This window comes from Urocampus carinirostris, chromosome 2, assembly GCF_059441175.1.
Source record: "Urocampus carinirostris isolate Australia breed hairy pipefish chromosome 2, RoL_Ucar_1.0, whole genome shotgun sequence".
NCBI classification, from domain to species: Eukaryota; Metazoa; Chordata; class Actinopteri; order Syngnathiformes; family Syngnathidae; genus Urocampus; species Urocampus carinirostris.
Genome location: NC_142350.1, coordinates 64,238,975 through 64,266,809, shown reverse-complemented (window position 1 = coordinate 64,266,809; position 27,835 = coordinate 64,238,975). Strand labels below are relative to the sequence as shown.

General features: G+C 42.0%; 1 protein-coding gene and 1 long non-coding RNA gene across 2 annotated transcripts in view; one reads left to right on the top strand and one right to left on the bottom strand.

Moving 5' to 3' along the window:
• Window positions 1–10,587: 10,587 nt before the first annotated feature.
• LOC148372988 (uncharacterized) lies at window positions 10,588–11,015 on the bottom strand. Its single transcript, XR_015849579.1, has 2 exons — window positions 10,894–11,015; window positions 10,588–10,734 (listed from the first exon to the last, which is right to left on the bottom strand). It is a non-coding gene; the product is annotated as an uncharacterized LOC148372988 (long non-coding RNA).
• A 10,987-nt stretch (window positions 11,016–22,002) lies between these two features.
• ube2e2 (ubiquitin-conjugating enzyme E2E 2) overlaps window positions 22,003–27,835 on the top strand; it is a 64,267-nt gene continuing 58,434 nt past the window's right edge. The window contains exons 1-2 of the mRNA XM_088327504.1: window positions 22,003–22,250; window positions 26,588–26,771. Of these exons, the coding sequence (XP_088183630.1) occupies window positions 26,596–26,771 (176 nt within the window). The 5' untranslated portion in view covers window positions 22,003–22,250; window positions 26,588–26,595. The remainder of the gene's footprint in view (window positions 22,251–26,587; window positions 26,772–27,835) is intronic.

The window sequence follows — 27,835 nt, the reverse complement described above, 5'->3', positions numbered from 1 at the left end:
CTGTCAAATTTCCTTAGGGGAGGGGGCGTAAGGTGACCATATTTGGCCATGCTCACTCTCAGCATTAGTAGACCTGTATCCGATTTCTGTTAATGTCCATCTGAACGGCTTATACCTGATTTTTTTTAAGACCAGGTCAAATTCATATCAAGACAAGTCACATTTATTTGCAGGGTTGGGTAGGGTTACTTTAACTGGATTACTTTTAATTACTTTTGGATTACTCCAATACCAAATATGCTAATAAAAGGCGGCGCAGTGGTTAGCGCGTGTGCGGCACAGTTCATGTCTTGGGAACCTCCTGCGTGGGTTCAAATCCAGCTCCAGACTTCCTGTGCGGAGTTTGTATGTTCTCCCCGTGCTTGCGTGGGTTTCCTCCGGGCACTCCGGTTTCCTCCCACATTAAAAAAAAAACATGCATTTCAGGTGAATTGGCCGGTCCAAATTGTCCCTAGGTGCGAATGAGCGAGTGAGTTGTCTGTCCCCGTGTGCCCTGTGATTGGCTGGCAACCAGTTCAGGGTGTCCCCTGCCCACTGCCCGATGATTGCTAGGATGGGCTCCAGCACCCCTGCGACCCTACTGAGGATAAGCGGTGCAGCTAAGGAGATGAGATGAGATCAAAGCCAGAAGGGGAAAACTTACCACGTGTTGTGACTCATAATTTTATTCATATTTAGTTTCTTTTGTCTTTTATTAGCATGTTTGGTATTGGAGTCATCCAAAAGTAATTGGAAGTAATCCAGTTAAAGTAACCCTACCCAAACCTGTTTTTTTGTATAGCCAAGATGTCTTAAAGGACTACAATGACACCATCCCCCGATCTTAAACTAACATGCAGGCAAGGAAAAACTCAAAACCTCAGCACGAGGAAAATAAGACACCTTGAGAAGGGGCCTCACAAGTAGTAATGCCTGTAAAGATTTTTTTAAAAGAGACATCATTTATCACTTTGCTTTCATTAAGATGTTGTTGGTAATAGGAATGAGTGGAGAGGTGTTGTGAAAGGATAATGCGATGTTTGGACGCGTTCTAAGGGATGGGCAGGGCACCTGTATGATGCGGCAGGGGTAAACCAGTGAAAGCTGTCGGGCGCTGCTGTTGAACAGAAGAGTGTGTTGTGTCACCCTGACCCGAGTAACATGGCCGCTTTCTTGTGTCCCGTTTCATCTGGAGGGACGAAAGCGTGACCAACTTGGGTGCCGAGGTGCCTAACTTGTCTGGGTGTTTGGGCATTTGGGTTGGCCATGGTCCAAAAATGTTTGTGTGTGTTTTTTGCTACTTTTTCCCTTTTTTTAATTTTCTTTGTTTTTGTATGTGTTTGTCTTGCCGTCGGTCACCCCTCTCGAGGGATACGACCAGCGTAGGTAGGAGGGTAGGTAGGTAGGTAGGTAGGTAGGTAGGTAGGTAGGTAGGTAGGTAGGTAGGTAGGTAGGTAGGTAGGTAGGTAGGTAGGTAGGTAGGTAGATAGATAGATAGATAGATAGATAGATAGATAGATAGATAGATAGATAGATAGATAGATAGATAGATAGATAGATAGATAGATAGATAGATAGATAGATAGATAGATAGATAGATAGAATGAAAGCTATCCATCCATCTGAGTGTTTCAAAACCAATTTGATTAAACTGTTTATTCATAGACCAAAATATATAAAATATGTACTCATGCATGTTTGTTTTATTTATAAACACATATCGTTGTGGCTACTCTAAAAGTAATTTTCTCATTTTTTATTCATAAATCAAAAAAGAGAGATAGGCCTTTTTGAAATGGCAAACAACAATAGGAGACAAAATAGACATATCCCCCAAGTGGGAGGTAGCTGGAGTCAAAGACACACTAACATTCTTGACTCTTTCTGGAAGATTTAATACAGAGGAGGGGGTTCCCAGCCCCCTCGCTCAACCCAACTGATGTGTTGCAACATGGGAGTCATGAGGTGACCAAACCCCCAAATCCAACCCCTAATGCCAAGCAGGGAAGCAACGGGTAGCAATGTTGTAAGTCTTAGGTAAGACCTGGCCGAGGTTCTAACCAGAAACCTCCCAGTCTCGGGGCGGGCGCCCTACCCCTAAGGCCACCGAACTGTTATGCCTACATTTTTTCCCTTATGTAGTGCCGAGGTAACAGATTTTAAACTGTAATGGTAAACAAAAAAATAAATCAATATTTGTTCCTCCTCCCAGGCCTTTTACCAAATGTTTTATCCAACCCAATGAGACCAGCCACTCAAAAAGTTTGCCAACTCCTGCTCTAGACCCCAGTGGGTAGATGAAGAGTGTGATCACGGAGGTCTCAGAGCGCCTCCTGGTGTTCAGAAGCAGCAATGGCAAAGACGACACAAAAAGTATCATGAACACGTTTTTGCATGAATCATAAAAGCAATCATTTTGATTGCTTTTGGGTATTGAATACAATGTCAAATTATTTGTCTGGTGTTTGCAATTTGCAATTTCATTTGGATTGTTCTAGTTGCGAAAGAAGAGAAAAGGGGATTAAAGAACAAAATAGAGGGGGGTATGAAAGAAAATGTCATAAATAGATTTATTGTAGTGATGATGTTGAGTCGCATACATTTATATTTGATTATGTCAAAATAATTGGCCACAGCGCAGAAAATGGATGAATGGATGCAGGACCGGCCCACGCCTAGTTTTATTTTTGTAGTATTTTTGTGATATTTACATCTGAGAATTTTTGTAGTATCGCTATAGGTGTAAGTTGCAGTATTTCTGTTGTAAACCTCTTGTAGTAGAATTTTTGTAGTAATATTTCTCCAGTAGTTGTTTATATTATAGTATTATTTATTGGTATTTTTTGGTATTTCAGTAGAAGTATAATTGATTTATTTCTAAAGCAGTATTGTAGGAGTCTTGTCGAATTTCTGTCATATTTCTTAAGTATGTCTGTAATATTACTCTAGTTGTCTTTTTTTAGTATTTTGGGAGTAAATATTTCTGTAGTAGTGTTTTTGGAGTAATTCTAAACCATTTTTTACATTCAGAATGAAAGCAAAATAATATATGAGGTCCCTGTTTTTAAGCACTATATTTGATATTTAGTTTTGTAGTTATCGTGTAGTATTTTTAGTGTATTTCTTTAGAAGTATTTTGGAGTGGGCACACAAAGTGACAGTGGGGACAATGTTGGCACCAAAAAAATTAAGCACTCTTGGGGCCCCCTAGTGGTTGTGGGGCCCTAGCAGCTCCTTAGCTCGCCTTGGGCTCGCCCTCGGTGGATGGATGGATGGATGAGCCCTAAAGGCCCAGTGTGTAACATTTGACCACTGAATAGAACTGTATCTAAAGCGGGGCCATTTGGGCGCCATGGCAACCGTTCAGTTGATTTATTTATTTTTTATATGTTTATATGGAGGGCAGCACGGCGGCGCAGTGGTTAGCGCGTGTGCGGCACAGTTCTGAAGTCGTGGGAACCTCCTGAGTGGGTTCAAATCCAGCTCCCGGCCTTACTGTGCGGAGTTTGTATGTTCTCCCCGTGCTTGCGTGGGTTTCCTCCGGGCACTCCGGTTTCCTCCCACATTCCAAAAACATGCATTTCAGGTGAATTGACCGGTCCAAATTGTCCCTAGGTGTGACTGAGCGAGTGAGTTGTCTGTCCCCGTGTGCCCTGCGATTGGCTGGCAACCAGTCCAGGGTGTCCCCTGCCCACTGCCCGATGATTGCTGGGATGGGCTCCAGCATCCCCGCGACCCTACTGAGGATAAGCGGTGCAGCTGATGAGATGAGATGAGATGTTTATATGGGCAGCACGGCGGCGCAGTGGTTAGCGCGTGTGCGGCACAGTTCTAAGGTCTTGGGAACCTCCTGTGTGGATTCAAATCCAGCTACCGGACTTCCTGTGCAGAGTTTGTATATTCTCCCCGTGCTTGCGTGGGTTTCCTCCGGGCACTCCGGTTTCCTCCCACATTCCAAAAACATGCATTTCAGGTGGATTGGCCGGTCCAAATTGTCCCTAGGTGTGAATGAGCGAGCGGGTTGTCTGTCCCTGTGTGCCCTGCGATTGGCTGGCAACCAGTTCAGGGTGTCCCTTGCCCACTCTCCGATGATTACTGGGATGGGCTTCAGCACCCCCGCGACCCTACTGAGGATAAGCGGTGCAGCTAATGAGATGAGATGAGATGTTTACTCTTTAGGAAATCCTCCGTGAGATGCAGGATCACATTATATGCGTCCTTAGGTGAGACAACACCCTTATTTGAAACCTTAATCCTGAGTGCCAAGCAGGGACACAATACAGCTTTTTTAAGTCTTTGCCAATACTCAGACAGTAACTGTATCCCCAGATTCTAAGAAACCACCAAGCTTTAATAATTACAATAACAATTGTCTTTATTGTCAGTGATAACAATGTAGTGACCATTGTTTACACGATTAGACGTGGCGCTTCAGGATAAACATGTCATTAAAAGACTTAAAAGAGAAAAAGAAGATTTCAGGAGAATGCCCTTTATTTACTTACTCTCCTAATACCGATTATGTTTTCCACACTTTAGAAAACAGAGTTGATAAACTGTTAACAACAGATGGCTGGAAAGCACTGCTTTTAGTCCATCTGAAGTACTTTCAGTGACATCTACTGCCTCATTCTTGTCAATGCACACCATTGAAATTTAAACCACAGTGCTAAGAGGTTATAATAGCGCGTCACACTCATGTCTAGATAGATAGATAGATAGATAGATAGGTAGATAGGTAGATAGATAGATAGATAGATAGATAGATAGATAGATAGATAGATAGATAGATAGATAGATAGATAGATAGATAGATAGATAGATAGATAGATAGATAGATAGATAGATAGATAGATAGATAGATAGATAGATAGATAGATGTCTAGATGTCTAGATAGATAGATGTCTAGATGTCTAGATGTCTAGATGTCTAGATAGATAGATAGATAGATAGATAGATAGATAGATAGATAGATAGATAGATAGATAGATAGATAGATGTCTAGATGTCTAGATGTCTAGATAGATAGATGTCTAGATGTCTAGATGTCTAGATAGATAGATAGATAGATAGATAGATAGATAGATAGATAGATAGATAGATGTCTAGATGTCTAGATGTCTAGATGTCTAGATAGATAGATAGATAGATAGATCGATGTCTAGATAGATAGATGTCTAGATGTCTAGATAGATAGATGTCTAGATGTCTAGATGTCTAGATAGATGTCTAGATGTCTAGATAGATAGATAGATAGATAGATAGATAGATAGATAGATAGATAGATAGATAGATAGATAGATAGATAGATAGATAGATAGATAGATAGATAGATAGATGTCTAGATAGATAGATAGATAGATGTCTAGATGTCTAGATGTCTAGATAGATAGATAGATAGATAGATAGATAGATAGATAGATAGATAGATAGATAGATAGATAGATAGATAGATAGATAGATAGATAGATAGATAGATGTCTAGATAGATAGATAGATAGATGTCTAGATGTCTAGATGTCTAGATGTCTAGATAGATAGATAGATAGATAGATAGATAGATAGATAGATAGATAGATAGATAGATGTCTAGATAGATAGATAGATAGATGTCTAGATGTCTAGATGTCTAGATAGATAGATAGATAGATAGATAGATAGATAGATAGATAGATAGATAGATAGATAGATAGATAGTTTATTCATCCTCGTAGAGAAATTCACACTTCTAGCAGTATCCTTGTGTTGAAAAATAAAATAATAAAATAAAAGATATAGAATACAAAAATGCCCAATATAACGTGTTAATATAGAGCATTTAAATAGTGCTACAGAAAATACACATTGTAATAAAAATAGGGTAATATGCAACTGTGGGGGTTTAATATGGGCTTTTATTCCCCAGGGTGGAGTTAAAGAGCCTCATGGCATGAGGAGGAAATTATCTCCTCAGTCTGTCCGTGGAACGAGACTGTGACAGCAGTTTTTCGCTGAAGCTGCTCTTCTGTCTGGAGATGATGCTACCAGCTTTCATGGCACAGGAGTTTAGTTTATCACCATGTCCATGTTTTTAAGTGGTGGTGGTGATTTTGAAGGGCAATCGGGGTTCTTTTAAATGCCAGGGATTAGATTTTATCAATGGGGTTTCTATGACAAAGCCGAGCAGGAGTGACCTTGGGGCCCCCAAGAATAAGGATCAGGATTGCCGCAGACCTTTGTCACCATCCATCAGGCCGTTGCCGCCATGTTGATTTAACCACGCCTTGGGCTACCGGCGAAAAGGAAGCGGTGCGGGATGAATTAAGTATGAGCTGGTGAGATCAGAAGTGGCTTTTCTTGATCCCATTCATTTTTTTTGAGTAATTTTGGGACCAGAGCAAACCAGAAGAAAGATTTCAATGTCTACTGTATGTTTGGAATCACTCACAATCCCTATTCACATATACTCTCATGGTTACCGATGTGAATCACCTGTTCCCGCTTCTTTGGCGGACTCTGATTGCCCCCCTGTCCCTATTTAAAGCCACTCCTATCTGTCCCCTTTTGTCAGTCCATCTGCGAACTTCAGTTAACTCTAGGCAAGCCTTTTTTCGACCCTGTCTCCCACCTGTTTTCCGTCCCCCGGCTTCGACCCGTTTTTGATCCTGACCACGTCTGCTCTCCCGTCCCGGCTTTCGACCTCTTTTTGTCCCCGACCACGTCTACTCTCCTTTCCTGGCTTACGACTCGCTTACGAGCCCAACCACGTTTTTACTCTCCTGTCCCTGTGATGTTCTCTGAAGAGAGTAGTACACACCATTGTGAGAGATCTTCAGTGTATTGGGAATGGAGTAGCCTTCATTTCTAAGAACAACAATAGACGAGTTACACAAGCTATTCTGGCCATTCTGAAAGTATAATCACACCTAAAAATGTGATGCTTCAGATACTAGACTAACTCAAAGGGAGGACAACCGTATAGCTTATCTAACAAGCTTAACAGTTTTTAGCTATTCTGAAGTAATTTCAAAAGGGTTCTCTAATTAGCCATTAGCCTTATAACGCAATTAGAATACACAATGTACGATTAGAACACTGGAGTGCTGGTTACTGCTAATGGGCCTCTATACACCTATGTCGATTTTGCAATAAAGACAGACATTTGAAGATAAAATAATCATTTACCACATTAATAATGTATGTGGTGTAAGTCTGATTAGCTTCCTGTTATCTTCATTTAAAAAAAGTGCTTTTCCTCAAAAAATTAGGACGTTTCTAAGTGACCCCGATTTTTTAAAGAGTAGTGTTTACGGGAGAGTAGTGCACAGACTTAAGATAAGCTCAATTTGGATTTTTCTTACAGTTAAAGTTTAGTTGAATCATTATTGTCACTTCACCAATTGTCACGACCAGAATCAGGACCCAAATGCGTAGCGTTTATTGAATAGAAAGAGGGAGGGGCAGCGCCCGCGTTCCAGTGCTCGCTGACACGGGAAGCAAGTCACTCTCGCAATCGGATCGTGATCTGAATACAGAAGTGGATCTTCTGTGGCGGGAGATGGCGGTGTCAGGGATGGATAACCTGGTCGATAGACGGGACAGGAGATCAACAACGTGGTCGGGATCAAAAATGGGTCGTTAGCCGGGACAGGAGAGCAGACGTGGTCGGGATCAAAAACGGGTCGTAAGTCGGGATAGGAGAGCAGACATGGTCAGGATCAAGACAGGTTGTAGCCAGAGACAAACAGGAGCAAAAAACAGGACAGGCGGGAGTCAGAGTCAAAAAAGGCTTGCCTTGTATAAACAGAGGTTCGCAGACGGACTGACAAATGAGGATTGACAGGACTGAGTTCAAATAGTGACAGGGAGCCAATCAGAACCCGCAGCGGTTGGCGCCAAATGAGCGAGCACAGGTGATTCACATCGGTAATCATGACAATATAAATTCAATTGTCAATTCATTGAATGGCTGTTGGCCACACATATTCAAAATGCTCATGTTTGCAGATTATATTTACTAATTAAGATTCACAGCATTGCCATTAATCTTCAATCCAATAGTTCAAGAAACACAAATGTACAGTTTCTCTCTTATTTAAGTGTCTCAGTGAATAAATCAGTCGACCCATGATTATCATTATGAGCTTGCTTGTATTGTCATGTGGTCAATCAACATATACCTTTTATGGAGTCTGCAAAAGTTTTTACTATCCTTTATCTTGTGTTGATCGGGAGTTATTTACCAGCTACTCGGTTGCTACTTAGGGGAATTTAACTGACTTCACTGAAGCGTTTTTAGGGATAGATATAGTAATGGAAAAATATTGGTGTCGTGATTACTGATTTGGACCACCTGTACCCGCTCATTTAGCGCCTGCCGCTGCCAGGCTACCTGATTGGTTCCCTGTCCCTTTTCAAACACAGTCCTGTCACTCTCCGCTTGTCAGTCCGTCAGCGAACCTCTGTTGTTACAAGGCAAGCATTTTTGACCCTGACTTCCGTTTTTTTCACCCGTTTTTCCACCTGTCCGTTCCTGATCTCCCCGTTTGTCTCCGGCTACGACCTGTTTTTGATCCCGACCACGTCTGCTCTCTACCCTTTTTTGACTGTATTATACAAAATAATGCATGGACTTGCTCCCTCATATCTTTCAGATTTAATTTCACCCTACGTTCCAGTCCGGAGCCTTCGCTCTGAAAGCGCTGGTCTACTGGTGATCCCAAGAGCCAAGAAGAGATCCGCAGGTTCGAGAGCGTTCTCCATTCGGATCCCGGTGCTGTGGAATGCTCTTCCCCCTGAGATTCGATCTGCAACCTCAGTGGAAATGTTTAAATCTAAGTTTAAAACACACTTCTGTTCTATGGCATATGAATAACCTAAATATTTTGTTGACGATATATGTTTATTATTTGTTATTGCAACATTCATTGCAGCCTGGTCATCCCTTCTCAAGGTCTCTTCATTTTCCTCATGTTGAGGTTTTTGAGTTTTTCCTTGCCGTCATGTAGGTTTTAGATCAGGGGATGGTGTCATAATAGTGTGCAGTTTGAAATAATCTGTGGTCTGTGCAGCCCTTTGAGACTTGTGATCAATGTTCCCTGTAATTTTCCAGGGTCTGAGCATTCACACAAAGTGGGTGAGCAACGCTTGAAACAACAGTGAGCAACAGCAATCCCAAGTGTGGCAACTAAGTCATTATCAAACATGTCCAGAACTTGACATCAAGTTACATTTTGCTGAGTTTCCGGCAATGCAAAATGATTCTTCTCTTTTGAATGAATTGACTCATGTACTATTGCAAAGGTTGTACGGCCTACAAACGTCGTTTGTTTTTACGATTCTTTCGCAAGATATCCATTTCTTTTTATTTCCTGACATATTTTGTCGCATAATATTAACATTTTTGTGGGCTTATTTAGTCGGTTGCAAGATACAGAACTGTACTTAATCACATTTTTTAGTGGAAGTGTAATGTTGGCAACAAGATTCACTTGATATAATTGGAAATTATTTGAACGCAACACAAACTTTTTCTTCTTTTTCCGTGTTTTTTTCTACTTTTTTTTAAAATTCGTTTAAAAAAAAATCTCATTGTGTTGTTTTTTTCCTTGCTGTTACTTTTTTTCTTTTTGTTCTCTATTCAATTTTTTTCCTTTGTTTCTGTCTTTTCTTTTTTTCTGGCTTTTTCTGAAATTTTCCTTCTTTTTTCTCTTCCTTTTGTTTCTTTTTTTCTCAGCTTTTCACTACTTTTTCATTTTGGTATTTTTTTTTCTTTTTTCTTCTATCCCCCCCCCCCTTCTTTTAAGTCATTTTGTGCGCAATTTTACATAATAAAGAAGCAAAAACAACCTGAAGAGCCGTTTAGGACCCGAAAGAGCCGGTTCTTTTTAGTGAGCCAAGCCGAAGAAGCCGGTTCTCGAAAAACTCTACTGACTTCACTCAACTTGGTTTTACTTCATTCTATTTCGCTTCTTGTGATTAAGGTCTATACAAATAAACATGACTTAACTTGGCATCCTTTGATGGACTGATCAAAGCAGCCCAAGTTAAAACTATCAAAGCCCATCTCGGCGTAACAACTCCGTGACATCTCTTAAGACGGTGATTCAGTTTGAGTCAGGTATGAAACGGCTGGAAAATGTCATACTTTTAACCGAAGGGAATCGCTTCAACAGTCTGCAAAAATAAATCCCATAAATCCTAATGAAATTAAACAATGAATCATGACATTTCGTTTATTATGTTCCGTCTTTGAGAGTCATTGAGGAATGAGACCCTGTTTGCTTGTATAGATTGAAGCCAGCCATTGAGCAATTTATTCCCCATAGTTTTTTTAAATCTTCCCCTGGGGCGCTACCGGCAACTCTCTGAGGATTTTGGAAAGCCTGATGAAGAGAGTGGAATAAAAAAACTGGTTTCCTCTGACTGCAAGCTTACTAATCCCCCATTTTTACAAATAAGTGCTCTATTGTGCATTTAGGAAAGATCCATGACTGGAAGGACATCTCAAGGTCACGTTAATTGCGGTTATTAGTGTGAAGGCATTAGGGTCTGATCTTAATTGTTTTTTAAGTCAATTCTGACACATCAATTTGTCAGAACCAGAACAGAGACAGGACCCAATCGCGTGACGTTCTCACAAAAGCCTTTTATTTCACAGGAAATGGGGAGTCATGCACGTTAGGAAGCCGGTCTGGCGTGGAAGGACAGGAAGCCAGAGACCGACGAGACCGATTCCAATTGCCCGAGTTGATATCGGACGGATGAGGTCGATACTGGACAGGAAGGGACAGACAACAAATCAGGATATCGAAAACTAACACGAGAAACTAGACGGGAACAAAAACTGGAGAAACTAATAAACAAGACAAAAACAGACGAAAACAAAACTGGAACCCGAAATTAAACAGGACAAAAATAAACGGGAACAATACCGGACTTGAAATTCCAACAGCAAAAGAGGACCGAGTCAGAACCCACGTCTTGGGGGGCGGAAGTTCGTTTGACGGGCTGACCACCGAAGCAAGAGAGTGCTTATACTTATCTAGACCAGGCGTGTCAAACTCATTTTAGCTCGGGGGCCACACAATAGAACAAACATTCTGTCGGCGGCCAGACTAGTAGATTAAAGAGAAAGAAAAAGAGAGATAAAGAAATAAGAGAAAGAGGGAGGGAAAAGGAGAGAGGGCGTGACAAAGAAAGAAAAAGAGAGAGAGGGAGGGAGAGAGCGTGAGAATCAAAAGATAAAAAGTCGTGCGATAGGGGGAAAAGAAAGGGAGAGGAACAAAGAAATCCAAAGAGAAATAGAAAGACAGAAGGAGAAAAGAGAAAAGAAAGCGCAAAAGGTATGAAGAGAGAAAGAGAAAAGAGAGAAAAGGAAAAAAGGAAATTAGAGCAAAAGAAGTTAAAAAGACACAGAGAGAGAAAGAAACAAAGAGCAACAAAGGAAGAGAAAAATAGAGACACAGAGAGTGAAAGAGACAGAGCCAGATAGTGGGAGAATAGGGGTGGAAAAGAGAGAGAGAGAGAGAGAGAGAGAGAGAGAGGAAAAGAAATACAAGTACAGTGTTGTTCGAGGCACCTGGCTTTGGCAACATCAAGTTGACATATTTCAACCTGCAGCTTGTTGTTCTCTTGCGCTTCTCTGAGTGTTGTCTCACGGGACGGATTCAATCCCATAGCGGGCCTTATCTGGCCCACGGGCCGCCTGTTTGACACCTGTAAACTAGGCAGAAAGTCAAACTCTCAACGAGCCGCAGCTGGCGCCACACAGGCGGGGCCAATTGGGCACCATGGCAACCGTGACACACATGGGTGGGACCAATCTGACACCATGGCAACCGTGACACACACGGGCGCAGCCAATTGACCGCCATGGCAACCATGTCACAATTCTGGCCATCACTGCTCTAAACGAGCACACAAAACTGTGAAAACATAAATCTTGCAACTTGCTTGGGTTTTTTTGTTGACGCTGCTAAATGTTATTGCACTTCTTTTTATTACACTATTGTTGAAATGCACTATTCTTTATTCATTCATTATAATTTACTCTCAAAGTAAGACTCATTTGCTCATTCACACCTAGGGACAATTTGGACCTGCCAATTAACCTGACATGCATATTTTTGGAATATGGGAGGAAACCAGAGTGCTCGGAGGAAACCCACGCAGTCACGGAGAGAACATGCAAACTCCACACGGGGAGGCTGCAGTAGCTGGACTCGAACCCTGAACCTCTGCACCGTGGTGCTGCACGCTAGCTACCCAGCCTCTTGCTGCATACTATGGGACTTGGTTTTGTTCTCATTAGACAACAGTGCCATCTTGTGGTCAAAAATTACACACTGGGGCTTTAATAGAATAGAATATACATTTATTGTCATTGTTACAAAATGGGTTAACATATTGTGACAACGAAATTGGGCATGACACTCCAGTTTCACACATTCACAGTGAGGTAAAAAACCCAAGAAGATAAAGGAAGACATTTAAAGAGAAAATGATAAGACTTTTGGGTTAAATAGGCAAACATATTTACACTGTAGTACTTGAATGGGCTCCAGCACCCCCGTGACCCTACTGAGGATAAGCCGTGCAGATAATGGATGGGATGGATGGATGGCTGGATGGAAAATGATTCTATTTTTAACTTATTAAGGACACCTGCAGGGCAGCACGGCGGCGCAGTGGTTAGCGCATGTGCGGCACGGTTCATGTCTTGGGAACCTCCTGTGTGGGTTCAAATCCAGCTACCGTACTTACTGTGCGGAGTTTGTATGTTCTCCCCGTGCTTGCGTGGGTTTCCTCCGGGCACTCCGGTTTCCTCCCACATTCCAAAAACATGCATTTCAGGTGCATTGGCCGGTCCAAATTGTCCCTAGGTGTGAATGAGCGAATGCGTTGTCTGTCCCCGTGTGCCCTGCGATTGGCTGGCAACCAGTTCAGGGTGTCCCCTGCCCACTGCCCGGAGATGGTTGGGATGGGCTCCAGCACCCCCGCGACCCTACTGAGGATAAGCGGTGCAGCTAATGAGATGAGAGGACACCTGCACACACATATTTGATTTCATTTGATGGATGGATGGATGGACCTTAGAGTTTCTACTGCAATAGTCCCGAAAATAAATGTGTTGATAATTGATTCTACCATCGATCAACTGACTCTGCTCTCAGGCTATAATAAATCGGGATTACCTTGCAATAAAACTACACTTAAAACTCTGTTAAGAGGTCGACATGATCCGAAACGACAGTCATGTGCTAGCAATTATCTGGCTGAGCTTTAGCTGCTCCGCATTAAATGTAATCAGGGCCTCGTCAAGCCTCTACGCCTTGTGTTGACCCCCCTGGAGGCCTTCCCGCGTAGCAGCCGTCGCAATTAAAATGGAAATGTGGCCGTGTAGAAGCTGAGACTTCGACCCGTCCCCGCGGGGCGAGTCGATGAGGCGGTGAGTACGAGTCAAATGTTGGGGGTCACATTAGTCAAAGGGGTCCCCTTGAATGTTGGACGAAAATTGGCCTCAGACGCCAGGTTCACCGACCAGCATGAAATCGACTAGACATGTCTATCAGAACACCAGTGTTCTCGTTTGCCCGCGTCCCTGCGTCCTAGACGCATCATAGTGTCAAATCAACGTCCCCGGGACGCAACTTTTTTGACACCAAATTGTCATTATTACCCGATTACTTTTTTTTTTTTTTTAACAAAGATTTACCGCACTCCAAACCTTTCGTCAGGCAGATCCGCCATTGTTGTTTTGGTCTCGCGCCGATCTCGGCAAACGAGATCTCGTTGCTTCGAGATGACGTCATTGTTTTGGTGGTTGTCGAGTGAAAGAGAAGTATGCCTCCGTAAAAACGGTTGGTATTAGGTGCAAATCAACAAAAAAATTGGTAATTTCTTTAGTGCATAATCCAGAAAGTGGTAACAACGGCAATAATTCCCGCACGAAAAAACGGCGGAGAAATTCTTCAGAAGACCGCGAAGGCAAGGAAAACACGTGTTTTGAAGCGAACGATTCGACGAGAGATAAACAAAAGAATACTCCTAGCGAGAAAAGGACATTTCTGCCAAAATGGACTCAATTATATTCCTGGTTACGCTATGAGGAGGATGATTATTGGAGGCTACATGTTCTGTGATGCGTGCACCCAGCGTGACAAAAAAACTGGATTGCATAAATCATTTCGCAATACGAACTTTCAGAAAAGCACATTGGATCGGCAAAACGACAATGAAAACCACAAATTAGCTATGGAAATTCCGCTACGATTGGACCTTGAGAAGGCATTACAACTGTGGCGGGACAGCAAACCACGAAGAATATATGAACTGAAAAATCTGAAGTGATTAAAACTGCATGAATATAAAGACTAATATTTCAGCAATATTATTTTGTATAATGTACAGTATTTTTGTGAACTGAAAAATCTAAAGTGATAACTGCTTTGTATTACCAATTAAGTGTGATGATTAAAACTGAATGAATTTATAGATTTATATTATATATTTGTCGCCGATTTACGATTTCAACCTCGACAACACAAAATTTTGGGGACCCATAGATCTCTGTTGGGACCCATAGAATTTTGAGCATGCGAGTCCCATCACTTTTCAGAGATAAAATGAACACTGTAACACTAGGAAACGAAAAGTCTTAACATTGACTTTGGAATTCGCCCAATTAGAAACTTCTACTACCACTTGATTTACATGTAATTTTTTTAACATCTCTAAGTTGAGTCCCAAGACATGAAAGGCCGTTAAACTGTCCCGTATTCTTGCTAGCCAAGTATGCTGACGTGGTGACATAACACGTCTTAGCTCAGTGGCTCGCTTGTGTCTTGAAAAATATGAATCAAAGGGAAGGTTGAAGAAGCCTGGAGTACTCTGGGATGCTTTTACAGCCACTAACAAGCCTTCTGAAAGAGTGTCACATCATATTCAACAAAGTGCCATCGGCCCACAATACATCGATGCTGAGTGTGAGCTGCAATAGTACAACACAACAAAACATTGGAGCCTATGCGTAGTAAGCTACATATCCTATGTACTGTAACTGTGGACATCTTTGTTTATGATGTAACAAAGATATTAGCTTCAAGATTTTATATGTTGCAATGTGAATTTACTACCGTAAATTCCGGACTACAGAGCGCACCTGATTATAAGCCGTACCCACCACATTTTAAGAGGAAAACCTATTTTGTACTTACACAAGCCGCACCTGTACATAAGCTGCATGCGCCCACATTAAAAAAAATGTAACACAAACACAAAATTAACCTAAACTCGACTTAAAGTCCCGCGATTGAAACTGAATGTCCTTCATAAAAGTACAAAGTCCATAAATCACAGCCGGCAAAATGAACGGAAAATGGTACCAGTACTTAAGGTTTAATGCAGACCTGCAGAGTCCGGGTCAGGTTGAAAGTAATCCAAGGAAAAAAGTGTATATTTCCAAAGGTAAGGGTGGGGAAAAATATATATCCACTATTGTCCGCCGCGTCCACAAACACTCACCTTTACCGGTCCCCACTTCCCATCACCCCGCGTTTGTTTCGCCCCTTCTTTTTTATTCGCCCGTGCAAAACATGTCAGAATAAGTGTCTAAAATAAATACATTACAAAAATATACAGTTGCAAATGCATATTATACATGGTTACACATATTTACAAAGAAAGAGTTTTCAAAGCTTTAATAATAATAATATAACTTTCATCCCAAACGGTGCCTGTGACAGGGCAGTTAATGGTAGCAACACGCTAGCAACACGCTCGCAACACAGTAAACGGGCCTGTTAAGAAAACATACTGTACTTGTAAAAATCATGGTAAACCGTCCTCATCTTCCTCCTTAGAACTGAAGCCATCAAAGTCGGAAAGAAACTTTGTCATATAGACGTCGTCCCACGCTCCCTTATTCCAAAACACGCTAGCAACACGCTCGCTCCTTCTTTATCGGACTGCTCGATTGCTTTTAGCTTGAAAGCTGCGCCATGTGCCTTACTTGTTGCATTTTGCATGATGAGGGTATGTTTACGCTAATTTAATTTATGCACAAGCCAAGAAGTTGCAGTCTTCCTCGGCGCATATATTCCACCGGTCTAAATCTTACCTTTTGTACTCGAGCGCCGCTGGCGGCCGTTAGAAAAAATACATAGATTGGCCGCATCAATGAATAAGCCGCAGGGTTGAACGTTTGGGAAAAAAGTAGCGGCTTATAGTCCGGAATTTACGGTATTTGAGTGGATTAGATGATGTAAGATTGAAGGTTCATCTGCCAATCGGGATACTTTTTGTGTTCACAATAATTTCTCAAGATCTATTGTATTGTTAAGTTCATTACCCTAAACCAGCGTTTTTCAACCTTTTTTGAGCATGTTTTTTTACATTGGAAAATTTTTGCAGCACACCACCAACCAAAAATGTTATAAAATGACACTGAACAGTATGTTTAATTACCAGGGTTGGGTAGGGTTACTTTAACTGGATTACTTTCAATTACTTTTGGATTACTAACATAAAATGCGACAGAAACAAAATGAAAATAAATCCAAACAGCTTTTTGCCGTTCCATGTATTCCGTTACTCCCCAAGCCTGGACAAAATGTAGTCATTTTATTCATATTTAGTTTCTTTTATCTTTTATTAGCATATTTGGTATTGGAGTAATCCAAAAGACATTGAAAGTAATCCAGTTAAAGTAACCCTACCTAACCCTGTATAATATAATTCATAATACCACCAGTTTTTAAAGCACAGACACTTGACAATGATAAAATATGTGCAGAAAATGATTCATAAATGTTTTATAACATTTTGAATTTTAAAAAGTGACAACGAAGCGTTGTCGGGCAGCCGGGACTGGAAAACGGAGCGTTGTCGGAGTTCAGAAGGAAGGCGGGCAGCCGGGATGGGAGAACGGAGCGTGGTCGGAGATCGGAAGCAAGTTTGGCAGCCGGGACAAGAGACAAAGCGTGGTCGGAGATCGGGACAAGTCAGGTAATGGGAGACGATTGAGAAGCCAGGGACAGACGAGCAGGAAACAGGTCGAGAACAGAACGGGAGCCAGAGTCAAAAATGATTGCCTTGCAAGTGCGGAGGTTCACTGACAGACTGACCAGGGGTGAACGAGAATGACATGCTTAAATAGGAGGACTAATTGGTAGAGTATGCATGTTCTCCCCGTGCTTGTGTGGGTTTCCTCCGGGCACTCCGGTTTCCTCCCACATTCCAAAGACATGCATTTCAGGTGAATTGGCCGGTCCAAATTGTCCCTAGGTGTGAATGAGCGAGTGAGTTGTCTGTCTCTGTGTGCTCTGCAACTGGCTGGCAACCAGTTCAGGGTGTCCCCCGCCCACTCCCCGAAGATCGCTGGGATGGGCTCCAGCACCCTCGCGACCCTACTGGGGATAAGCGGTGCAGATAATGGATGAATATATAAACGGAGGCATTGGCTCAGAAGGTAAAGCGCTTGTCTTGGGATCGAGAGGTCGCAGGTTTGAATCCCAGCTCCTCCGAGTTATATGTCAAAGTGTCCTTGGGCAAGACATTGAATGCCTAATGCCCCCGATAGTGGTAGTTTCCTTGCATGACTGATGCTACTATTGGTTAGTTAGTGTGTAATAGGGAAAAGTGTGAAGCACATTGTAAAGCGCTTTGGGAGGTCTTCATTGACTTGAAAAGCGCTATATAAATGCAGAACATTTACATTAACAGTTCCAAAATATATTTTTCTTTTCTTCACAATAGTGTGTGCTTGAGTAGAGTCGTGATTTCCCTAGGGTTTGTGTTCCCGTTTTATTTGTGAATTATTATTAGAAACAAGCATCCATTTTTTTAATCAACTTCATATAATTACAAAGGTCCTCCGCGGACAATTTGAAAAATGGCTTGAATTATGTTGTTTCTGTCGTATCCCATCCTGTTAATGAACATTGTGAAATATTTTTTCAAGAGCCTCCAAGTGCTAAATTAAAAATCCATTTAAAAAAAAAAAAGAAATTTGATATCAATAATGGACAAAAAACACATGAACTATGGTTCAAACATGTATTTTTTAGATACTGGTAGGTCGAGATATTTGCATTTATTTACTTCCAATGAGCCTCACCTAGAGGGAGCAGACATGATTGTCTGTCAACTTGCTGCTACGGGTATGTCTAAAATCCTAAAACATTGTGAAAGGCTGGGCAAAAATAAATTGGACAGTTTGGACACTGTGAGTTTCCGTAGTTTGTATTCCTTCTTGTGCTTTAGAATACTCGTCCCTCGGTTGCACAACAAAATACAGCGACATCTAGTGGTCAAATAAAACCCATTGTCCCTTGTTATAATCCATTTCATATTTATTGCACGCCCTGCGACTGGCTGGCAACCAGTTCAGGGTGTCCCCTGCCCACTGCCTGAAGATAGCTGGGATGGGCTCCAGCACCCCCGTGACCCTACTGAGGATAAGTGGTGCAGATAATGGATGGATGGATAAATATTTATTACAAAAATGCTCTACAGGACAATATGAAAAATGCTTGTGTTATGTTGTTTTCAGTAGTATCTCCTTCTTCTGTTTACAATCATCTTTAAATACAGTGGAACCTCAGTTTTGGAACGCCTTTCAGTTAGAACAAATCGGAGTACGACCAAAAATTTCGAGAAATTCTTACTTCGCTGTTCGGTCAAAAAAATCGGATTTCGAACACCGGTAGCGTGTGAGTGCGTACGCTAGGGTGCCATGCTGAGCGGCGTACGGGTGTTTTAGCCCCTTATTATGCCTCCAAAGAAAGTCAGTGCAAGCAGAAAAGTTGCTACAGGTGAAAAAAGAAAAGTAGTGCGTACAACTATTGCATTTAAGAAAGAAATAATAGCAAAATATGAAGGAGGTGTGCGAGTGTCTGATCTTGCTAGGGAATACCCCACCGTACACTTGCGCCTTCTTCTGACCACCACAAAGGTAAGAAATCCTATTCATAATTCTTTTCTTTATCCTTTTTTTTATTTTTACACGTTCATGGTAGCGTAATCTTTCATACTGAAGATTACGATAACGCGAACGTACGATTAGCCTGAGTTAGCTTTATGTTTACGTTAAACATTCAAGGTAAACATTCAGGGTGTTGGAACGGAGCCCAACATTGAGGGTGTTGGAACAGAGCCCCCTTTCCAATGAACCGCTCACCACTTGTTGTGGAGACCCGGGTGCTAAATGACTTGTAAACGACCTGATTTTTTAATTTTTACACGTTCATGGTAGCGTAATCTTTCGTACGGAAGATTACGATAACGCGAACGTACGATTAGCCTGAGTTAGCTTTACGTTTACGTTAAACATTCAAGGTAAACATTCAAGGTGTTGGAACGGATTAGAACGATTTACATTATTTTTAATGGGAAAAATAATTTCGGTGATCGAACAAATCGGTTTTCGAACAGGGTTCTGGAACGGGTTATGGTCGAGAACCGAGGTTCCGCTGTATTGCTTAAAAATAACCCAGAAATGTCTGTAAACTTCAAACTCCACAATTGTCCGTGCACTACTCACCTATGCGACTAAACTCGTGCAAATTTCAACAGAGAAAAACGGTCATTTGTATCGACATGAAAAATCTTTTGTTCTCACTGATTAAATTGATTCATTAAGGTGCACGCGCAGAATGTGCCTCGGCAATCGCGCTCGCTCCCGCGTGCACGCATGCGTGTCGGGGGCGCGCAAGCGGGGGCGGTCCGGTGGGGAGTAGGGATGGAAATTCCGGCTCTTTTTAGAGAACCGGCTTAGAAGGCCCGGCTCACTGAAAGGAGCTTGTTCTTTCGCCTTCCAAACGGGAATACATTTATTACCGATAATGATGAAACAGAATGCACCACATTATCTAATTATGAAAATGCATTAAGCTACTACCTCATAATAGCATTTTCTGTGTCAATAAGAGTGATTGTGTTTACCTTATTTAAACTTTCAAATTGTTTAAGGTTTAAAGAGGGGGATGGGGGAAACAATAGAGAGAGAGAGAGAGAGAGAGAGAGAGAGGATGAGAGATTAAGAGAAAGTTAGAAAGACAAAGAGCGTAAGATATAAAAAGCAAAACCAAAAAAAAAAAGAGAGAGAGAGAAGGAGCGATAGTAAGAGAGAGGAAAAGAGACTGGGAGAAGGGGAGAAAAGGCAGAAAAGAGAAAGACAGCGAGCAAAAGCAAAAGAGTAGGAAAAGTGAGAGATGAAAAAACGGAGAGAGAGAGAGATAGGATGAGAGATTAAGAGAAAGTTAGAAAGACAAAGAGAGTAGGATATAAAAAGCAAAACCGAACAAAAAAACAGAGAGAGAGAGATGGGGAGCGATAGTAAGAGAGAGGAAAAGAGACTTGGAGAAGGGGAGAGAAAGGCAGAAAAGAGAGAGAAAGACAGAGAGCATAAACAAAAAAGTAGGGAAAGTGAGAGAGGAAAAGAGAGAGAGAGAGAGAGGATGAGAGATTAAGAGAAAGTTAGAAAGACAAAGAGAGTAGGATATAAAAAGCAAAACCGAACAAAAAAACAGAGAGAGAGAGATGGGGAGCGATAGTAAGAGAGAGGAAAAGAGACTTGGAGAAGGGGAGAGAAAGGCAGAAAAGAGAGAGAAAGACAGAGAGCATAAACAAAAAAGTAGGGAAAGTGAGAGAGGAAAAGAGAGAGAGAGAGAGAGAGAGGATGAGAGATTAAGAGAAAGTTAGAAAGACAAAGAGAGTAGGATATAAAAAGCACAACCGAACAAAAAAAACAGAGAGAGAGAGAGATGGGGAGTTATAGTAAGAGAGAGGAAAAGAGACTTGGAGAAGGGGAGAGAAAGGCAGAAAAGAGAGAGAAAGACAGAAAGCATAAGCAAAAGAGTAGGAAAAGTGAGAGAGGAAAAGAGAGAGAGAGAGAGAGAGAGAGAGAGAGAGAGAGAGAGAGAGAGAGAGAGAGAGAGAGAGAGAGAGAGAGAGAGAGAGAGAGAGAGAGAGAGAGAGAGAGAGAGAGAGAGAGAGAGAGAGAGAGAGAGGATTGAGACAAAGTTAGAAAGACAAAGAAAATGAGATATAAAAAGCCAAACAGAAAAAACAGAGAGAGGGGGGAGAGATTAAGAGAAAGTTAGAAAGACAATGAAAGTGAGATATAAAAAGTAAAACAGAAAAAAAATCTGAAAAAGAGAGAGGGGTAGAAATTGTAAGAGAGAGGAAAAGAGACAGGGAGAAGGGGAGAGAAAGGGGGCAAAGGGAGAAAAAGACTGAGAGCAAAAGAGAAAGAGTGGGAAAAGTGGTAGAGGAGAAGAGAGAAAGAGAGAGAGAGGGGATGAGAGAAAGTTAGAAAGACAACAAAAGTGAGGTATAAAAAGCAAAACAGAAAAAAATCAGAAAGAGAGTGGAGGAGAGATTGTAAAAGAGAGGAAAAGAGACAGAGAGAGGGGGGGGGGATAAAATGGGAAAGAGAGAAAGACAGAGTGCAAATGAGAAAGAGTGGGAAAAGTGAGAGAGGAGAAGAGAAAAACAAAGGGAGAGGGGGAGAGAGAGAGAGAGAGAGAGAGAGAGAGAGAGAGAGAGAGAGGGAGAACAAAAGAGAAATAGAGGGGAAAGTAACACAGAGGGGAAGAGAGAAAGAGCAAGAAAGGCAGAGAAAGGTGGAAAGAGAGCGAGAGATACAAAGAGAGATCAAAAAGAGTGAAAGAGAGTGAGAGAGACCAAGATAAAGAGGGAAAAAGGGAGAAATAGGAGAAAGAAAGAGAGAACAAAGCAAATGTATGGGAGGGACGAAGATTGAATGGGAGCAGATAGAAAAATAGACAAAATGGAGAAAGACAGAAAAAGAAAAAGGGAGAATGAGGACAAGAAAGAGAAAGAAAGAACGAGGACAAGAAAGAGAAAGAAAGAGAGAAACTGAGAAAGAGTAAGTCAGAGAGAAAAAGAGAGATGAAGAGAAAGAGAGAAAGAGTGAAAGAGAAAAGTTAGCGAAGAAGAGAGAAAGATTCTATTAGAACTGGCTCTCGCCGTTTACTTCAAAGAGCCAGCTCGTAGACCTTCTTCGTTCGCGAACGACACATCCCCAGTCGGCAGGCTTACCTCCTCTCTTCGCCGCTGTTACTTCTTGTTTTTTTCCCTCTCAGAGCTCTTCGCCCGCTGCTGCTTTCTTTCCTCTTCCACAACGCGAATTTAAAGAGCAAAAGGGACTTCCAGGAACGAGCGAAAGGGCGGCCGTGTCACTGAGGATCCCCGTCTCTTCATTTTTTGAGAAGGGGTGGGGAGGGATTCCAAATCACGCCGAACCGCAGCGTTGACGGCCGAGCAGGTAAACACGATAAAGTCGAAGCGAATGTCTGTCCCGTGTAAAGTGTCTTTTATCCTTTTTAATTGCCTCTTCTGTGGGGGGGAAGAGATAAAAGAGGGAAGACGTTTCGTGGAGATGAGCCTCCCTTTGTGCGGAGAACCCAGGGTCACAATGTGGACGCTCGCTTGCCTCAGCTGGCCCCACAGTCGACCGTCCTTCGCGGCTGCTATATTACCCCCCCGCCCCCTTCTTCAATACGTCTTATTTTATCAAGTTTTCAACTCTTAGTCCCCAATTTGACACCAAAAACCTCTTTCCTCTGTTTTTAGAACCCCCGGTTTCGATGTTGTAATGCACCCTACTTTTAGCCCCGCAGCTAGCTCCCCTGTGACGTTCAGGGACGGCTCGGTTCCCAGCCCCCGCTCGACCCCTATTGTGTGTTGTCCCCCCTCATAGCGGCGGCTGGGTGGTTATAGAAATAAACGGTTTTTGGGTCCTGTTTTCATGCTTGTTTTGGGGCATTGTTAACCCTCGACGGCCGTTGGTATGATTATCGCTCCATCTGAGTACCGACGTCTACCACCGCCATGAAACGCCCCCTCCGCCAGCCATGGGAAAGGCGAGCTTGTTGTCGATACACTGTATTAAACTCACGTGAATATATTTATTTACTATTACAAATATCACAACACAATAGTATTTTCGTTTATTGTGTGCATTCCCTTTGATACATGTCCTCATGAAGTTGTGTTTTTGTTGCAAGCTAAAAAGCTTAGATTGACGATAATGACGCCATCACGATGGCTTTGCTAATGTATGACGAATGCTTTGTTGTAATCTTTCATTTTGCATCTTCATAAAGTGCAAAAAGCCACACACAGAGCTATGCCCTTGCACAATAGTAATGCCATTTATACATTGGTTAAATGCTGTTAAAAGTGTCGATAAAAATTGTTCAAACCTCATATTGTTAGAATATGATATAATGAAATTGGGAATGTATTTAATTGCTGTTAAAAGTGTCGATAAAAACTCATCTCATCTCATTAGCTACACCGCTTATCCTCAGTAGGGTCGTGGGAGTGCTGGAGCCCATCCCAGCAATCATCGGGCAGTGGGCAGGGGACACCCTGAACTGGTTGCCAGACAATCGCAGGGCACACGGGGACAGACAACTCGCTCGCTCATTCACACCTAGGGACAATTTGGACCGGCCAATTCACCTGAAATGCATGTTTTTGGAATGTGGGAGGAAACCGGAGTGCCCGGAGGAAACCCACGCGAGCACGGGGAGAAAATACAAACTCCGCACAGGAAGTCTGGAGCTGGATTTGAACCCGCGCAGGAGGTTCCCAAGACATGAACTGTGCCACTGCGCCGCCGTACTGCCCGATAAAAACTCATGTTGTTGGGATATGATATAATGAAATTGTGTGTTTAATTGCTGTTAAAAATGTCGGAAAAAATGGTTAAAACGTCATATTGTCAGATATAACGAAATTGTGAATATGCTAAATGGCTGTTAAAATTGTCAAGAAAAATTGTTCAAACCTCACATTGTTTATTTGCTGTTAATAGTGTCAAGTCAAGTCGCATTTATTTATATAGCCCTTAATCACAAAAATGTCTCAAGGACTGCACAGGATTACAATTACACAATTGCACAATGACCTGATCTTAAACCAGCATGCGGGCAAGGTACAACTCAAAACCTCAGTGTGAGGAAAAAAGAGAAACCTTGAGAAAGGACCTCACATGTGGTAATCCCCCTTCCAGGATTGACCAGGGTGAATCACAATGAGCATTACTGTACACAGAATAGTAAAACACTAGGTAAGATGTTAAGATGTCCGGAAAGTGCAGGACAGCAACGACGCCCCCAGCCTGTAAACTAGTCCAGAAAGTCTATGACGGCCACGACGCAGCTTCCCATCTCTGTGTCAATAAAATTGTTCAAACCGCAATACATAGATGTCAACCTCAAGCAGAGAGAGTATTAATAAATTAAAATCCCCTTATTAAACGATCATAAACCTTTCAAACACAACGTGGCGCCTATTTACTCACAGCAAGACAGATTATGTAGAACGGTAAATGATTTGCATTTATATAGCGCTTTTCAAGTCTCTGGAGATTTCCCAAAGTGCTTTACAATGTGCTTCACACTTAACCATTCACGCAATGTTTATTAACGAAGTAAACAACACAAAAGATTCAGGATCTTTCCAAGTTCTTCCCCCACTTGCTGTCAATGTAGTGTTGCGTATTATACAGTATTTCTTTCCCCCGGACAAAACTTTTAACAAGGTTTACACAATTTGAAATGATTAAAAAAGGTGGAGAAAACGCACAAGTTAATAGCTATGGTACAACTTATGGGAAAAGCAAAACATAAAGCTTGTTATTACTCAGGTTTTCTCAGTCATTTGTATCTATCTGTAAATGGTAAATGGTCTGCATTTATATAGCGCTTTTCAAGTCAATGAAGACCTCCCAAAGCGCTTTACAATGTGCTTCACACTCACACACCAATAGCGGCCATGCAGCCTGCGACCTGCTTATTGGGGGAGGGGACATTAGGGATTCAGTGTCTTTCCCAAGGACACTTCGACATATAACCCGGGAATCGAACCTGTCTTCCTTGGTCATATCCCTCAAGAGGGGTGACCGACAGCAAGACAAACACATATACAAAAACAAGCAAAGGGAAAAGGAGCAAAAAACACATAAAATTGACCATGGCCAACCCAAATGCCCAAACACCCAAAAAAGTTAAGCACCTCGGCACCCAAGTTGGTCACGCTTTCGTCCCTCCAGATGAAATGGGACACAAGACAGCGGCCATGTCACTCGGGTCAGGGTGACACAACACACTCTTCTCTTCAACAGCAGGGCCCGACAGCTTTCACTGGTTTACCCCTGCCACATCATACTGGTGCCCTGCCCATCCCTTAGAACGCGTCTAAGCATCCCACTATCCTTTTACAACACCTCTCCATTCATTCCTATCACCAACAAGAGCTCTAGCTTGCTCATACATAGAAGACAAAAATGTTATCTCATAATATGATTTCAATACATGATGACAACAAATTTTGAGCATGCTTCTCACCACAAAAATAATTATATTTCAGGAAGATTTCGTTGTTTGGTAGCTTGTTCTGGTATCGTCTATCTGTCTTTAGGTTGGTTGATTATTAACATGGTTGTTATTGTATATTTACATGCAAGCAATTTAACTGAAATGGGCAAAAAGCAATTCAAGCACGGCAGCGCTTACAACAATCATTGCAACAATAATTTTAATCCATAATATATCATTCTTTGCACTTTGGATTCCCAGCAACGTCAACTTTGTCTTGATATTTGATTAAAAAAAAATGTCAGTAAGTGGTGACAAAGTGTAAAAGTGTAAATTCCATACATTTCAATTTTCATTTCCTAGTAAAAATGAAAATGAAATGATCTGCATTTATATAATGCTTTTCAAGTCAAGACTCCCCAAAGCGCTTTACCGTGTGCTTCACATTTCCCAATAGCGGCCGTGCAGCCATGTAAGGCGCTAACCTGCTTATTGGGGGTATTAGGGGTTCAGTGTCTTACCCAAGGACTCTTCGACATGTAACACGAAGGAGCCGGGAACTGCGATCTCTTGACCCCAAGACGAGCGCTCTACCTCCTGAGCCACTGCCGCCCCAAGTAGGGAAGACTTTATTATATTGGGGAGAATCAGACCTTGTCACTTGATGAGACCAATCTAATTCCAAGTGTTTTTATGGCGCTGAATTGCTTATTTATCGCTCCATAAATATTCCCATGCACAATAGCAGTACAAAACCTCAAACCGTGCCCTGTAATTTCTGCAAACATGCCGTTTCTCGCGGAAGAACCAGCAAAGCTCAAACATTAAGAAAATCATCCAAACCAATTTGAATTCACAAGCACAGTGCTGCACAGCAACAGTGTGTTTAGATAAATTCAAAAGAAAAGAAAAGCTATTTCGAGAACACCACAATTCTAAGAAAATAACACTAGAAGATTGCCAAATTCATTGCTTTTGACAATCAACCACTGTCTGGAGTGGAATGTACTGGCTTTTGTTCTTCTCTCTGATGTTTTTTGAAGGCTAGGGACCGACTTCCTTAGCGACTCAAAGTCCCAGTGGTGGCGTTACCTTAACAATGCAATATTTTGCATCCATGATCTAGAATTCCTTTCACTTGGAGTTTACTTGGTCTTGGTATCAAATTAAAAATAGATTTTTGACTTACATCTGACAGTAACCTAATGTTATATATGTACTGTGTCCTGGTCTGACAAGATTCAAAGACTCATGATCTGTCTCCTCCGCGTGACAGGACCCACTATGTCCAGTGAAGTGCAGAGACCGGACGACAGCCCCAGCACCAGCGGCGGCAGCTCTGATATTGAGCAGCGCGAGTCTGTACCCACCGAGCAGGAGCGTGAACAAGCACAGCCCAAAAAGAAGGAAACAAAGATCTCCAGTAAAACCGCTGCAAAACTGTCGACGAGTGCCAAGAGGTAAAGCAGCCCCCCCGCCAGAACCTCTTCCAAACTCCCTCCTCCGCTCGTGTGGAGGGTACAGTGGGTTGTTTGTTAAAATAAGGCCCTAAGGGTGCGAAGCTGTGTAAAGACCACTGTAGTCCCCAAGGCTTTGTCATTATAAACATGCTTGCTATTCAGCAAGACCGTAAACCTTCTTTTAAAAGAAGATAACACATGCACGCAAACGTCCCTGGCGCTTCATTTCCCTCAATGGAAACATATTTGTCATTTAAAGGGATTCACAATGAACCTTTGTTGTGATAGCATGGGATGCAGTCAATAGACCTATAATTACCCTTTTGAACATCACACATAGCAGTGGGTGATGTAGTTACATTGTCAAACACCTGAATGCTCAAAGAAACTTCTTTTTTTTTTTTCTAATAAAAGTCTGCAAACTCAGCATTTTCCCACTTTTACTCATGTCAAGTCAAGTCATCTGTATTTGTGACACCCTTAATCACGAAGAGTCTCAAAGGGCTGCACAGACCACAGATTATTGCAAACCACAGACTATTATTACACCATCCCCTGATCTAAAACCTACATGAGGGCAAGGAAAGACTGAAAAACCTCAACATGAGGAAAATTAAGAAACCTTGAGAATGGACCGCACATGAGGTCATCCCCCTTCCAGGCTGACCAGGCTGCAATGGATGTTACAATAACAAATAATGCACGGATATTGTCAACTTAAAATATAGGTTATTCATATGCTACAGAATAGAAATGTGTTTTAAACCTAGCTTTAAACAGTTCCACTGAGGTTGCAGATCGAATCTCAGGGGGAAGAGCATTCCACAGGACCGGGGCCCGAATAGAGAACGCTCTCGAACCTGCGGATCTCTTCTTGGCTCTTGGGATCACTAGTAGACCAGCATTTTCAGAGTGAAGGCTCCGGACCGGAACGTAGGGCGAAATTAAATCTGAAAGATATGAGGGAGCAAGTCCATGCATGCCATAAAAGGAAGACTTAATGTACTTACCGTAAATTCCGGACTATAGAGCGCACCCACCACATTTTAAGAGGAAAACCGATT